At 47.3% G+C, this 15,507-nt stretch overlaps 1 protein-coding gene and 1 non-coding gene across 3 annotated transcripts in view; both read right to left on the reverse strand.

The window, feature by feature from the left end:
• Nucleotides 1-15,507, reverse strand: part of Itsn1 (intersectin 1) — a 200,361-nt gene that overhangs the window by 12,531 nt on the left and 172,323 nt on the right. The window contains exons 30-32 of one of the 2 annotated variants that reach the window (XM_008835940.2): nucleotides 15,036-15,142; nucleotides 3,700-3,883; nucleotides 868-966 (exon numbers count right to left, since the gene is read on the reverse strand). In XM_008835940.2, coding sequence (XP_008834162.1) covers nucleotides 868-966; nucleotides 3,700-3,883; nucleotides 15,036-15,142 — 390 coding nt within the window. Of the gene's footprint in view, nucleotides 1-867; nucleotides 967-3,699; nucleotides 3,884-15,035; nucleotides 15,143-15,507 lie in introns of those variants that run through there. The other variant, XR_003849972.1, reaches the window with a different exon arrangement.
• Nucleotides 5,173-5,275, reverse strand: LOC115070880. The gene has a single exon (XR_003849984.1). It is a non-coding gene; the product is annotated as a small nucleolar RNA U13 (small nucleolar RNA).

Here is a 15,507-nt window from a genome sequence, read left to right on the forward strand (position 1 = left end):
CAGGCTGGCCTTGAACTCACAGAGATCCGCCTGCCTCTGCCTTCCAAGTGCTGGGATTAAAGGCATGCACCACCACACCTGGCATTTAAATATATACTTTAATATTTTTATTTATTATTTTTATTTTATGTGTATGAGTGTATTGCCTGCATGTATGTAAGTGGCACATGTTGTGCAATGCCCATGGATGTCAGAAGAGGGTGTTGGATCCCCTGGAGCTGGAGTTACTGCTGGTTGGTAGCCACCACGTGGGTGTTGGAAATTGAACCCAGGTCTTCTGCAAGAGCAGCCAGTACTCTTAACCACTGAGCCAGCTCTCCAGCCCTGAAATCCTAGTTTTGTTCTTGTCTTTGGTATTGACTTTCTTGACAGGAAAAAAACAATTGACTGGTATCAGATTGGAAAATCTTGGAACTATCTTCTAAAGATGGCTGGTGGGAATCTTGTCTCTCTCCCTGGTGGGAATCTTGTCTCTCTCTCTCTCTCTCTCTCTCTCTCTCTCTCTCTCTCTCTCTCCCCCCCCCCTTCTCTCTTCTGCGAGGAAAATCAGTGTGTAGAATCACGATGCCTGGGTTGGTGCCTGGGTTGGTGCCTGGGTTGGGAAACACATCCAGCACTGAGCTCTCATTTCTGTCTTCGGAGTCCCGTCACTGCCATCTGCAGCCTGTGTTTATTAGTCTTTTTCATGCAAAATGATTTTTTTTTCCTCCAAAGCACTAAGCAGATGGCTCTAGCGCCCTGCCAGCACATGACATCTATGCAATGGCTCCCATGTGGGCTGGCTGGGGAACCCTCCTGTGCCTCCAGCCCCCTCCAGCACTGAGAAAGCCTTCCTCTGCTTGCAAAGGCACAAGTGGTGGTACTTACATTCTTAATGATCAGTGGGTATCTCGTGACCCGCTGCATGGGCTTCAGTATGAAGCTGGAAAGTGGCATCCCTTTACACCGAGGGTCCATTGCCAGTCTCTGAAAGAAAAGATTTTTTAAAATGTGTTGCCGAAATCCGCAAAATCCATAGTCAGTGACATCAAATTTGTCGTTTAGGATTCCCCACCCACTGGACAGTCACTGAGGAGCCTGGAGTTGGAAGGGGTTAATCAACTATCATCCAGCCTGAGGCAGTTTCCAGAGGGAGGACAGGGAGACCCTCAGATGTGACCCATCCACCAGGGGTACACCCTGCCCTCTGGACTCAATATTCCTTCCATGGGAGGAGAGTCTGGCTTCAGAGAGTATTTCTTCCAGGTGTCTGAATAAACTTTGTAGTATCCCAGGGAACCAGAAGAGTCCAATGACTATGACGACTATGCAGTGAGAACAAAAATTCTCCTTAAGTCCCAGAGAAGCCAGAAGGGCTGAATCTGACTGTCTAGTTTCAGGTGGAGCCTGCACAGGCCTTGAGGAGGTCCAGGTGGGACACGGAGTCCAACCTGAGGGCTGACACTCCAGTCTCCATCTATGGCTCCTGACCTTTCCTCTTGCCATTTAAAAAAAAAAAAGATTTTGGGGCTGGAGAGATGGCTCAGAAGTTAAGAGCACTGACTGTTCTTGCAGAGGACCCAGGTTCAATTCCCAGTGCCCACATGATGGCTAACAACCAGCCATAAATTCAGTTCCAAAGGATCCAATGCCCTCTTTAGATCTCGGTGGGCATAGCACGACACGTGCACGCATACATATATGCAGGCAATACACTCATACACTTTTTTAAAAAAAACTTTTTTTAAAGATTTTGTTTAATTTTATGTGTATGAGTTTTGCCTGCATGTCTGTCAAGTGAACCATATGTGTAGAGTACCTGCAGAGGCCAGAAGAGGACATCAGATGCCCTGGAACTAGAGGTACAGATGGCTGGGAGCTGCCATGTGGGTGCTGGGAACCAAACCTGAGGCCTCTGCTCTAACTGCTGAGTCATCCTCCAGCCCCTTTCCTTGTTCCACTTAATATATATATGTATATGTATATATACATATATTTCTCTCTCTGAGAGAGAGAGAGAGAGAGAGAGAGAGAGAGAGAGAGAGAGGCGGCATGCATGTGGAGAGTCAAGAAACACTTTTGGGATTTGATTCTCTCCTTCTACCTTTATGTGGGTTCTGGGGATTGAACTCAGGTCATCAGGCTTGACGGGTGAGTGCTTTATACTCACCCTTCTCACCAGCCACACAACCTCTTATACTTTTGCCAATTCTGTGGATTCCTCTAGTGAGCAAGAGTCCTTCTACCTACAAAAAGGAGAGCCTTATCTCTCCATGATGAAGACTGAGGTCCAGTTTAATGCCTTAGACACAAGCGCCTAGAGCTCTGACTGACACCCCAAATGATCAGTGTCTGGGCCTGATGCCCGGCCATGGTCACCATCACTTTGGAAACACTCACAGAAGGAAAAACTCCTGTTGAGTGAAGCAGGGGGAGGATGAAGGGGGCAGGTGAGCAGGGAAGGGAGGGACAGCAACCCCCCTGCCCTGGGCTGCTCTCAGCCTTCCCTAAAGTTTAAGCAGATCTAATGATGCCCTCATCCTGTCCATGACCAGGAACTGGACCCTTGGCTGAAATTGCCAGCAGCTTGGCATCTGCCCTCCATCTCCTTCTCAATCTTGGCCCACTTCTTAACCTTCTTTCTCACCTTTGGATGGCCTTGGCTGTCTCATTCATTGGCTAATAGCCAAGTACTTGTTATGGAGAAAGACTAGTGTGGGGGAAGAGGCAGCACACTTATGTGAGGCTCTGCCCAGAAGACACCACAGTGTCAACTCACTGTGATGATTCAGCAAACATGATTCTTGAGTGTGATGTGTCCCTCAAAAGCCCAAGGTATAAAGACATGCTATTTATTCACCAAAATATCCTAGGGTATCGAGGTTATTTAATTCTCTTCTTGTTTTTTTTTCTCCTGAGAGAGTTGGGGGCTTTTTAAGTATCTGGTATGATCAGCAGGGACCCACTCTAGCCAACACAAAGTCCCAGGGCTACAGGCCCAGAGTGGAGCCTCCAGCAGTATTGATGTTACCTCCACAAATGTCCCCTGGTTGGACACATGTCTTTCTAGACCCTGCTAGGCCTGCAGCAGGGGTTGTGGATTCAACCTTATGTTGAATCCTGTGGGCTGCCCAGAGCTTGAACCCAAGCTTTCCCACTGGGAAAGGGACCAACAGGTTATAGAGACCCTGGGGATTCCTTCTGAAGTCAAAGGGTAGAGAACTAAGGATTCTGAGATTAACTGAAGGGGACCTCTGTCTGCATGACCAGACAAATGAAAGATTTAGGCATGCCTTTAAAAAGTACTACTGCCGGGCGTGGTGGCACACGCCTGTAGGCCCAGCACTTGGGAGGCAGAGGCAGGTGGATCTCTGTGAGTTCAAGGCCAGCCTGGTCTACATAGTGAGTTCCAGGACAGCTGGGGCTACAGGGAGACCCTGTCTCAAAAAGACAAAAAAATAAAAAATAAAAAATAAAGTACTACTAACACCTGGACAATAGCTCCCTGAGAATATTTCAAAATTTTCAGACCCAAGGATGGCCCTCCATTCCAAGCACCCCTTGGGTGACAGTCACACCTGCCAGCTTAGTACCAGTCAGGATGTCCATCCCTGGTGGCCTTTAGTGGAAAGACATCTGCAGACCCTTGACAATCCCCTCATTTCCACCCTTCACTCTGGAGACGGTCTGCAGGGTGTCCCTACAGACCAGCCTCCTTACTTTGACGAAGTCCTTGAAGTCCGGGGCCTCATCTGTTTTCTGCTGGATCAGGGCAGCCCCATTGAGCTGGCAGCTGCAAAAGCGGATGTAGGGCTGCATGTGTGGCAGCTGGGCACTCAGGATGTCACCGATCATCTTCACAGGCATCTTCTCCCCTGACATCTTCTTTCGGACTCTCAGTGCCCTGCACAGAAACACAGGGGGTGAGCTCCCACCTCACATTGCCTGCCAGCACCGCAGCACACTCCTAGGTTGTACAGAAATGGAATATGTGTGAGGGGCGTGGACCTGGAGGTCACTAAAGCATCTACTTTGGAGACAAGGGGCAGAGAAAGGCATGAATCTAATGCTACAGAGGCATCACCCGGGCAGTTTACTTTGGCATGGTGGCTGTTTGCTACACTTTTTTTTTCTTGTGGAGAAACATGGACTCCTTTCTTTAGTAACTCAGAAAGGGTCCCCATGTTGGTGCCCCCCTCCATGCATTATCTGTGGTGAAAACCTCAGGCTAGTGTGGTCTGTGTACTGAGCCTATTCCTGAGGCCCTTGTCCTCCAAAGAAAGATAGTCGCCAGGGGAGGAAGAGGCAAACTTTCAGATCAATTGCCACAAAAAAGATCCTGTTAATGTTTCATAAAGCCAGATAAAATTTGACCTATCTCTGCTGTTCATTGCTTCATTGCTGTGGCTAATGTAAAGTTGACTAGATTAAGAGTTTGGGGGCAGGAAAAAAGATTGTTACTATAGCAATGGGCCAATGAACCCAAACAATGTCTATCTTGGAAGCTGAGAAGAGCTGTTGAAACATCTGGGAAGTGTTTGTTTTGGGGTCTACCTGCCCTGTGAAGTGTTCAAGGCCATGAGAGCCAGGACTGTGCCTCCAACTTTCCAACTCTAAAGCACGCAGTCTTACCAGCATCTGGAAGGAACTCAGCCTCTACACAGCAAGGATAGCAATGTACTACCAGGGAGGAACCACAACACCTGAGTCCCTGGGTATGTCCATCTGCCCTCATGATTACAGGAAGGTGGGTAAGTGGGTGGGTGTGTGGATGGGTAGGTAGGTGAATGGATGAGTGGGTGTGTGGGTAGATGCATGGATGGGTGGATGGGTGGATGGGTGGGTGATGGATAGATGGATGGATGAAGACAGAATGATGGAGTATATGATTTTAACACAAGGCTGGGAGGTGCCCCTCTGAACTCCTTTGGCTGCTTTCATGGTCATATTGGAGAAGTCCATGAGGTATGGGTATGACTATATAATTCCAAGAAGGTTCTTCAGTCTTAATCTTTGATTTCTTTTTTTTTTTTTTGGTCTTTTTGAGACAGGGTCTCCCTGTAGCCCCAGCTGTCCTGGAACTCACTATGTAGACCGGGCTGGCCTCGAACTCACAAAGATCCGCCTGCCTCTGCCTCCCAAGTGCTGGGATTAAAGGCATGTGCCACCACGCCCGGCTTTTTTTTTTTTTCGCATCAGATTGGTAATGTGCCAGTGTGTAACAAGATTCGAGGGCAGCACATGTCACACATGCAGGTGAACACCCAATCATCACACTTAAGAACCACAAAAGGACAAGTCTTTGATTTTTTAAAATTTCAGGTCAGTTTTTCTTTCTCCCACATTTATTTTTTATGCTAGAGAGAATTTCCTTGCCCTGGGAAAGCCAAGAGATGAAACTTCAAGGACAAGAAATTATATAAGCAATCAGCAGTTTCCCCTCTAGTGGATGGTCTCATGGGAAGGTCAGCAATGGCCACCTGGAGTGGGAGAATATGGCCCAAGGACCTCTGTCCCATTGAGGGGTTGGTGCAGAATGTCCCTAAAAAATGTGCTCAAGGCATCCACCATCAGCCACTATTACTCTTGGAGGATGATAACCTTGAATAATCGCAACACAAACTTGCTGTGAATGCAAACAGGAAGGAATCCCATCACTTCCTTCAGAAGTAGCTTTTCTGGAAGGATTACACAAGTACCTTTACCTTCTCCCTTCTTTTTAAACAACATAAAGAAGAAAAGATGGGGGGCATGGGGAGAACGATCCCACGTACATAGTTACTAGTCTGGGGATGTTAAGCCTGTTCTCAGGTTCTGAGGCTCCCACTGATAGACTCAAGTTGCCCAGCCAGGAGGCCAGCCTAAAATGATGATGGCCTGGCCTACTAGAAGTCCAGCCTCTATTAGGTTCACATGTGGGACTCTTTCTGGAATGTTCTACTGCACAGACCAGACTTGTGAGTAGAAGGTGGTCCAGTAGTTAGGATCATATGACTCAGTCATTGTAATCACAACACTGAGAGTACTGGCAGTCTGGAAAGCTGAGCTGCAGCTGAGCTGCAATCTTATAGAAAGACCTTCAAGTGAGAGGCTTGGTCTACACAGGGTAGCAGGTCAGCTAATGAGCATTATACAAAGCATTCACTGGTTGTTGAATGCAACTGTGTCCCAATTCTCTGACATCTGCAGAGCAAGTGGACAGTCCTACACAGTCCTAGCATTTATTAATGTGTTCCACGTACCAAAACTTTGTTCTTATTTTATGTGTATGAGTGTTTTGCCTGCATGTATGTAAGTGCACCTGTGTGTGTAATGCCCATAGAGGCTAAAAGAGGGCATTGGATCCCATGGAATTGGAGTTACAGGCAGTTGTTAGCTGCTGTGTGGGTGCTGGGAACCAAATCCCTATCCTCTGGCAGAGCAGCCAGTGATCTTAACTGCTGAACTATCTCTCCAGACCTTTACCAAACACTTTCATTTTATTTTTTAGTTTTTGTTTTTGACAGAGTTTCCTTAGTCCCAGCTCACCTGGAAGTTACTATGTGGACCAGGTTGGCCTCGAACTCACAGAGATCAGCCTGTCTCTGCCTCCCAAGTGCTGGGATTAAAGGTGTGTGCCCCACATGTGTGCAATGCCCATAGAAGCCAGAAGAGGGCATCAGATCCCCAGAACTGGAGTTAAGGATGGTTGTTAACTGCCATGTGGGTGCTGGGAACTGGTCCTGAGTCCTCTAGAAGAACCCCCAAGTGCTTTTAAATGCTGAGCCATCTCTCCAGCCCCCCAAACACTTTTTAAAATGTATATTACTACCAAAGTTTAGATGTGAAATGTTTCCAGTGGCCTGTCTGGAAGACTCAGTGCCCTACCTGTATTAGAAAACAGCTGCACCTTTAAGACCTGAGGCCCAAGAAATTAGGTAGATGAGGGTATGCTCTTAAGGGGATGTTGGGGGCCTGGCCATTACCTAAATCTCTACTTTTCAGCTGCTATGAGGTGAGCAGCCCCCTCACCATGTTCCACTGTGGCATTCTTGCTGGCTATAAACCCTAAGGCTAGGGAAGGCTAACCAATGACAGACTGAGACTTCCAACACTGTGAGTCAAAATGAACCTTTTCTTTTACTGAGTTGATTGTCTCAGGTGTTCATGTAATAAAGGAAAGCTGACTAAGATCATTCATGCACATTTCCTGCAGTGGAAACAAACATGTAGGAATCCATGACTTTATCAAAGTCAAGTGGCTCAAAGATGCAGGGGCAGCCCTCGAACCCAGGCCCAAATCCATAGCCTGCAGGTGGGAATGGGCCTTGACCCTTCCCCCACCCCATCCTGGGGCTGCTCTGGCACCTGCTTGTCACCCCAGAGGTGGCTCCTGCCTTGCCGTTCTCTATAGCTTGTCTCGGTCCCACATCCTCAGCCTCTGCACCTCCCTCCTTGGGTCCTTCCTATCCATCCCTTCTTCCTGTCCCCACTCCCAGCCCCACTATCTTCCTCTTTTCCTTCTTTCAGCCGGTCTTAACCACTTAGATTCTCTCTTTCTCTCTCTCTCTCTCTCTCTCTCTCTCTCTCTCTCTCTCTCTCCCCCTCCCTCCCTCCCTCCCTCCCTCCCTTAGTCCTTCCCTTCCTCTCTCCCTCCCTTTCATTTTTGCTGGAACAAAATAAAATGTTGTATAGTTTTCTTCAGTTAAAAAAAGGTGAGTTGATGTGGTGGCACACGCCTTTAATCCCAGCACTCAGGAGGCAGAGGCAGTTGGAGCTCTGTGAGTTTGAGGCCAGCCTAGCCTACATAGTGAGTTCTAGACCAGCTGGGGCTACAGGGAGACCCTGTCTCAAAACAGGGTTTCACTATGTAGACTAGCTAGGCCTGAACCTGAGTATTGGGATTAAAGGCATGTGCACCACAGGATAAATATTTTAGTGTGTGTGTGAGTGTGTGTGTGTATGTGTGTGTGTGTGTGTAGATGAGTGTATTGCCTGCATGCATGTAAGTGCACCCATGTCCTGCAATGCCCAGAGGTCATAAATACTGGAACTGGAGTTATGGAAGGTTGTTAGCCACCATGTGGATGCTGGGAACTGAACAGGTCTTCTGCAAGAGCAGCCAGTGCTCTGAACTGCTGAGCCATCTCTCACGCCCCTGGGTAGATATTTTAATAATAACAATTTTTTTAAAAAGTTTCAGAGCTGGGTATGGTGACACAATCTGTGATCTTAACATATGGAAGGCCAAGGCCAGCCTGAGCTACATAGAGCTACCCTGTCTTTAAAAACCAAAAGCAACAAGCTATAGACATGATTCCTGAAAGATCAGAACAATGTCTTCTGCACATGTCAGGACCACTGTATTCATGAACTCACGGCAGCTGTGACTGCCTGCACAAGACCTGCACGAGATCAAATCAGCCAACATCCTAGCACAGATGTAGGAGGGGTTCATGAGCTCCCATCCATAACTGAGGAGCTTCTGAGGGAGGGAGAGTCAGTTTTCTTTACGGGTGTGACTCCTGGTAAGTTGACCTTGCTCCAGTGGTTGGCCCACACCCAGGAGTGTTCAGGCATGGGTTATTAAAGGTGGGGGAGCTGGAGAGATCGTGGAACAGCTCTTGCAGAGGACCTGGGTTTGGTTTCTAGCACCCAAAAGGTGGCTAGCAACTGACTGTAATTCTAGTTCCAGGGGATCCAATGCCCTCTTCTGGCCTCTGCAAGGCATTCCATAGATGGATGCATTTGTATACATGCAGACAAAACACTCATACACATAAAATTAAAAAAATAAATAAATAAAATGTTTTGAGACAAGGTCTCCTGGGGTGAGGGTGGGAATAGATTTGGGAGAAGTTGGGGGGGAAGTGGGGGTTGAATATAATAAAAACACACTGTATGAAATTCTCAAAGAATTAATAAAAATATTTAAAACGAAAGCAAAACAAATTCACTTCCTTTCCCTTCTGATGGCTACCTCAAGGGGCTCATACATGGACTCTGGATATAAAAATGTTCTAGATCTTTCTGCCTACTCTCCTGATCAAAGGCACATCTCTCCCTCTCCGTGCACCGGTTAGGGAGCTTTGTCATTTGTTCTACTCTTGACTCAGGCGATCAGCAGCAGGATGCCCACGTTATCAGTCAGCCTCCTACTGGCTCCATTTTCATGTGTGGTATTTTTTGATAATTCCTACAGACCCCCTAACTAAAAGAGGTACATCCTAAAGTGGACAGCCCATGCTCCAGCGAATGACCCTATACCCCTGTACACACGGGTAGCACTAATTGGACTTACAGGGTTATTTTAAAAAGGGGAGTGGGAACCGGGCATGGTGGCACACACCTTTAATCCCAGCACTCAGGAGGCAGAGGCAGGCAGATCTCTGTGAGTTCAAGGCCAGCCAGGTCTACATAGCAAGTTCCAGGATGGACCTATAGGAAGACCCTGTCTCAAAAACACCAAAAAGAAGGGGGAGTGGGAGTGGGATATGAAGTTGGGAAGTAGTCAGGGGGTGGGGGGACTACGGACAGAACACATTGAAGGGCTGGAGAGATGGCTCAGCTAAGAGCATGTACTGCTTTTGCAGAGACCCATGTTCGGTTCCCATGACTTACATAGGTCAGCTTACAAAATACATTGTATTACATGTATGAACTTTTCAAAGAATAAATAAAATAAAATTTTAAGTAGCTGTACAACACTACCAAAAAAATAATTAACTATAAAAAGGAAGAAAAGCCGGGTGTGGTGGCGCACACCTTTAATCCCAGAACTTGGGAGGCAGAGGCAGGTGGATCTCTGTGAGTTCGAGGCCAGCCTGGTCTACATAGTGAGTTCCAGGACGGCTGGGGCTGCAGGGAGACCCTGTCTCAAAAAATACACACAATAAAAGGAAGAAAAGACAGACAGTGCCGGCAGCTTGCTAGTGGCAATCCAAGGACCTCTGGCTTGAATTTTCTTTGTCTTGATGCCTGCCTCTTCCAGCCAGCCAGGAGCCTTCAGATCTCCCCAAGAGGAGGATTACTACTTTGCATGAAGAAATTATGTGTAAGTAGACAAGCAAACACAGCAGTGTTTCGTATATGATTTACATTGCGGGTGCTCACTCTAGAACTCTTTCAAGTTTCCTATAGGTTTGGAATTGTTCATAATGTACTATTAGGAATAAAATGTGAGAAAGAAGAAGAGATCACACCCAAGGACTCCTGTTAAATAAATATAAGTGTCAGGCTGGAGAGATGGCTCAGCAGTTAAGAACACTGACTGCTCTTGCAGAGGACCCAGGTTCAGTTCCCAGCACCCACATGGCAGCTAACAACTGTCCATAACTCCAGTTCCAGGGGATCCGACACCTTCTCCTGACCTCCTTGGATATTGCACGACATGGGTGCACTTATACACATGCAGGCAGTACACTCATACACATGAAATAAAAATAATAAATAAAATAAATAAGTAAATATCAGTGTCTTATCTGGAAGATGAGAATTTCAGTCACTTTGCCCAAAGAAGCTAATCAGGCCATGAAAGCACAGCGCCCAGCACAGCTGGAGGTGCTCCCAATTGATGGCATGCTCTTTATACACCCGGATCCCCCCAGATCCCCTTGCTCCTTGGAATGGCCCCGTGCAGCAGACAGCACAGCTACCATGACTGATCTTACAGGTGCCAAAACAAAAGGCGTTAGACACACCTGCTCCAGGAAGCTGCCCTGAACAAGTGCAAAGGTGCTGGAGAAACTTGGGATGTCTGGTCTGGGGCTGGAGAGATGGCTCAGTGGTTAAGAGCACTGGCTGCTCTTGCAAAGGACGTGGGTTTGGTTCCCAGCACCCACAGGGTGGCTCACAACCTTCTGTAACTCCAGTTCCAGGGGGATCTGATGCCCTCTTTTGGCCTCCATGAGCACTTATTGCATGTGGTATGTTTACATACATGCAAGCAATTCAGTCACACACACACACACACACACACACACACACACACACACAAAGCAAAAATAAATCTTTTAAAAAATAAGTAAAATAAAATCTGAAAATGTTATTAAAAGAGACCTTGGGACATCTGATTCCTGACACTATGTTCTTTCTATCGGGGGAGGGCAGGCAGGACTGAGTGTAACCACCAGTAAGATCTGGGCATCACGTATGGAGCAGACTGCCTACAGTGTGACCTGAGGCAAGAAGGCAAGACTACCCCTATCCACATCTCTTGGACTCCCCAGCTGTCAGTGTTTCTGGTTCTCACCTCAGAGTTGTGGAGCAAGTGAGAGCTAACAGGGGGAAGAACATACAGACCTGGTCCTGGCAGGACCTGGGAAAGGGGCAGCCTCTTCCAGACAGGAGCAGGAGGGTTAGGAGTGGGAAGATGAGGAAAAGTTGTGGGGAATCAATGGCCAGCACTGCTTAATGTCAGGCAGGGGTGCTGGTCTTTTAAAGGGCATCTGAGGCTATTAGACATACCTTCCGCCTTCCCACCCCCACTGATAACTGCCCAAAGAAATGGGTGGTAACCTATAGGTATGTTTTGTGTGTTCGTGTACATGTGTCTACATGCGCACATGCTTGTGGGGTCAGAGGTCAACAGGTCTGGCTGTCTTTATCATTCTCCATCTTACTTGTTTTTTTATTTTGTAAATGTGTTTTTGTTTTATGTGTATGAGTATATTGTCCAAATGTGTGTAAGTGCATCTGAGTCATGCAATGGCTGGGGAGGTCAGAAAGGGATGTTGGCTCCCCTAGCATTGCAGTTATAGACTGAGTTACAGTCACTATGTGGATGTTGGGATTCCAACCTGGGTCCTCTGCAAGAACAGCCAGTGCTCTTAACTGCTGAGCCATCTCTCAAGGCCCCCGTCTTGTTTTTCAAGACAGGTTCTCTCACTGAACCTGGAACTCAGCAATTCAGGTAGACTAGCTCATCACTGAGCCCCCATGGCCTGTCTCCCTGGTACTGGGATTACAGGTGAACTCTGCCACACCTGGCTTTTATGTGGGTGCTGGAGCTGGAACTCAGGTTCTCAGGCCTGCATAGCAAGCACTTTACTGACAGCCATCTCCCTAGCCCCATACAGAAAACATGTATGCTGCATAGCTTTAGTGTCAACTTGACACACTTAGGTTGAGGGAGCCCCAACTGGGAAATTGCCTCCATTGGACTGGCCTGTGGCCCTGTCTGTGGGACATTTTCTTGATTTTTGAGTGATGTGGGAGGGCCCAGCCTACTATGGGCAGTGCCACCCCTGGGCAGGTTGTTCTGTGTTACATAAGAAAGCAGACTGAGCATGGGTCAGGGGAGCAAACCAGTAAGCAGCCTTCCCCCATGGCCTATGCTCCAGCTCCTGCCTCCAGATTCCTGCCCTGAGGACTCCCTGATGAACTGTGACCTGGGAGATGTAAGCTAATAAACCCTTTCCTCCCCAAGTTGGTCTTGGTCAAAGTGTTTTGTTACAGCAATGGAGAGACAAACTAGAACAACATGTATGTCTATTTTCAAACCATGTGCATCCAACAATTTAGCTTTAGTATTTGTAGGTTCAGAGATAACCGACCCCTTCTTCAAGGTGACGGGACAGCCTCTCTCCAAATAGGAGTGAGTGTTCAACACACTTAACGATGAACCAGGAACATGATGTTTGGAGGACTGTGTGATATGGAACCATGGGTATTCTTATGCTATTTGGATATGGTTTGAACATTTCCCCAAAGGCTCATGTCCTGGAAGTTTGAGGTGGTGGGGCCTTTAATGGGTGAGGTCTCATGCAAGCCAATTGGTTCTTTAGGCAAATTGCCCTTTGTAATGTATATTATATTCATAAACGGTCATGTGCCATTTGAACTCACTAAGAAGCTGGTCCATTTCAGACAGACCCAAGCATGTTTGTCTCAAAGTGTCCTCCAAGGCCCCTTGCCTGTGGGTGGGCTGTCCCCTCTAACTCTGTGACAGCAAAGGAAGAAAACAGCAAAACAGCCCAAGAGTAAAAACACCATGCCCTTGAGAACAGTTAGAAGGTAAACCATTTCCTACAGAGGCTACTACTGTTCATCCCATGATAGAAAAGTGCCTGTAGTAGAAAAGAGAAGCCAGCTCAGTCCTGGGACACTCATCCATGGAGAGAAAGTTCAATTAGAACTCCAGCTGGCTGCCTCAACTTCCCCAGTCAGCCTCTGCTAGATGTTGTGAGCACCGGGTTTGATGGCGTTACCTCTATCTGTTGCTATTTGGTTTTTTACTTGGAAGCCTCACTGGAGGGGACACTCTGCTCTGTGGGAGACTCTCTGTATTGCGAACTCCAGCTAGCTGCCTCCTGAGCCCGTTTCTGCTGGATGTTTCAATTTGATAATATTTTGTTATCTATCTATCTATCTCTTGATCTTTATTATTTTACTTTTGTTTGTTCTATACTTAATACATTTACTCATTCAGAGCCGACAATATGACTACCATAAGGCATTCTCTCTATCATATGAACATGCTTTGAAGGATTAACACAATTCTCTTAGGATCCTGGTTAATTCCATCTGGAGCATGTTGTTATAAGAGGGCAAGCCTGACCCCCAAATCCCTCTGGTTTCCTGGCTTGCCACATGGTCTCTTCCTAATGTGGCCCCACCATGAGGATACCATCTGCCATGAGACCTTCAACTAAAGGCTGATGAGCTAAATCAACCTCTTTTCTTTATTTATGAAGAACCAGCCTCAGGTTTTCTGTTATAGATACAGAAAAGAGACTTTAAAAATTGCCATTTTACAGATGACGACACTGAGGCCCAGAAACTGTAAGTCACCCAACCCAAAGACACACAGTCAGAAGGTGACAGTGAGATGTGAGCATAAGAGCCTGCCATCCAGCCTGCACTTAGAAAGCTTCGACAGTATACACCTGAGGAACACAAAGGACCGACCTTGTCTCTAAGCGGCCATGTCTTGTCATCAGTGACTCACTGTCTTCTAGGGCACAGAGAGAGCAGACACTATGTATATTCCTTCTGGTTCACCCCTCATCTACTCCCCGCACAGACCCAAGAAAGTGGGACCTGAAGGTATTTTACAAGCTCAACACAGGGAACATATTAGGAAACCGCAGCTTCTCAGTGGCAAAGACTCAGAGATCGATGCACAGGAGTGTAGGGGTGGCTGCATGCTGTGCTTAGACAAGGAAGCTCTTGCTCCCAGAATTTAGTCTGCTTTCTAGTAAGTGACATTACAATGAGACCCTAGTGGACACAGATTTGTTTCTTGTTGTCGTTTTTAAGAATTGGAAGGGGCCGGGCGTGGTGGTGCACACCTTTAATCCCAGCACTCAGGAGGCAGAGGCAGGCAGGTCTCTGTGAGTTCAAAGCTAGCCTGGTCTACATAGTGAGTTCCAGGGTAGCTGGGGCTACAGGGAGACCCTGTCTCAAAAAGACAAAAAAAAAAAAAAAAAAAAAAAAAGAACTGGAAGGGATCTTTGTAATGCTCTAATCCAGTCCTCTAACTGTAAGATGGGGAAACTGAGATCAAAGAGGAAAAACAGCAAGCTGAGATCTGAACCCAGGTCCCTTAACCCTGACCCTACAGCTAGCTGCCTCTGCAAACTAAACAGGTATAGAAATGGCCTTGGGCCAGCTGCTGGAACCATCCTGAGGTACTTCTGCTCCCATGGGGCAAGAAGCCACCATTTGATTCCCATCTGCAGCCCAGAAGCCCCAAGAGACTGACAATCCCTCTGAGAACCCATGTCTAGGGCAAGGCACTGGAGCTGGGGACTACCCTACACCCAACCACCAGGCCAACCAAAGATCAAGAGCCAGAATTGGCCCATGACAGGAAATCTGGAACCACAATCAAAGCAGATACTTATAAGCCTGGGCAATTCACTCCCCACCATGAGAAATATGTAACATAGAGTATTTCCAGAAAGCATGAGGGCACAGAAGGGCGACGGTGCTTGTGAGTGGCAATGAGAAAAAAATAAAATAAGGCAGAAAGAGACACAGGGTGGCATGCGTGAGCAACACACAGACGGACCACACAGAGGTGCTAGTGTTAAGCCGGGTGCAGCGAGGCTAGGGATTAGAGAAGAGAGGCTTACTTCAGTAGTTTGATATTACACATAATCAGCTCCTTCCAGTTAACAAAAATCATAGCAACCTCTTTTTCTGTCAGCAGCTCAGATTCCATCAGGGGTTTCTGAAAGATCTACAGGTGTAGAAAACGAAGCAGTTCAGAAAGCAAACAGTTAGCTCAAAACTCGTGCACACACGCACACACATGCGTCTTTTTAGAGCAAGGGATCGTCTACTGGAGGGAGGGGCTGAGTTGTTTGACCAGGGAGGAGGTATGGGGACTCTCTGAGGAGGAGGCTCAGTTCCACCAGTAAGATGCTGGGAAGCTAGTTCAAGGTCATGCATGTAGGCCGGGCAAGGAAAGGGGCCCAGGGGGACATGGGAATTTAAGAATGCCTGTGGAGATGGGTGATTCTTTCACAGCAGCTGCATCTGCAACTAGCACTTGATGCAAGCAGATGGTCCTGCCTTTCTCCTGGACTCTGAGAAATAAACAGG

The sequence above is a fragment of the Nannospalax galili genome, unplaced genomic scaffold, assembly GCF_000622305.1.
Source record: "Nannospalax galili isolate Female #2095 unplaced genomic scaffold, S.galili_v1.0 scaffold136, whole genome shotgun sequence".
In the NCBI taxonomy this organism is placed as follows: Eukaryota; Metazoa; Chordata; class Mammalia; order Rodentia; family Spalacidae; genus Nannospalax; species Nannospalax galili.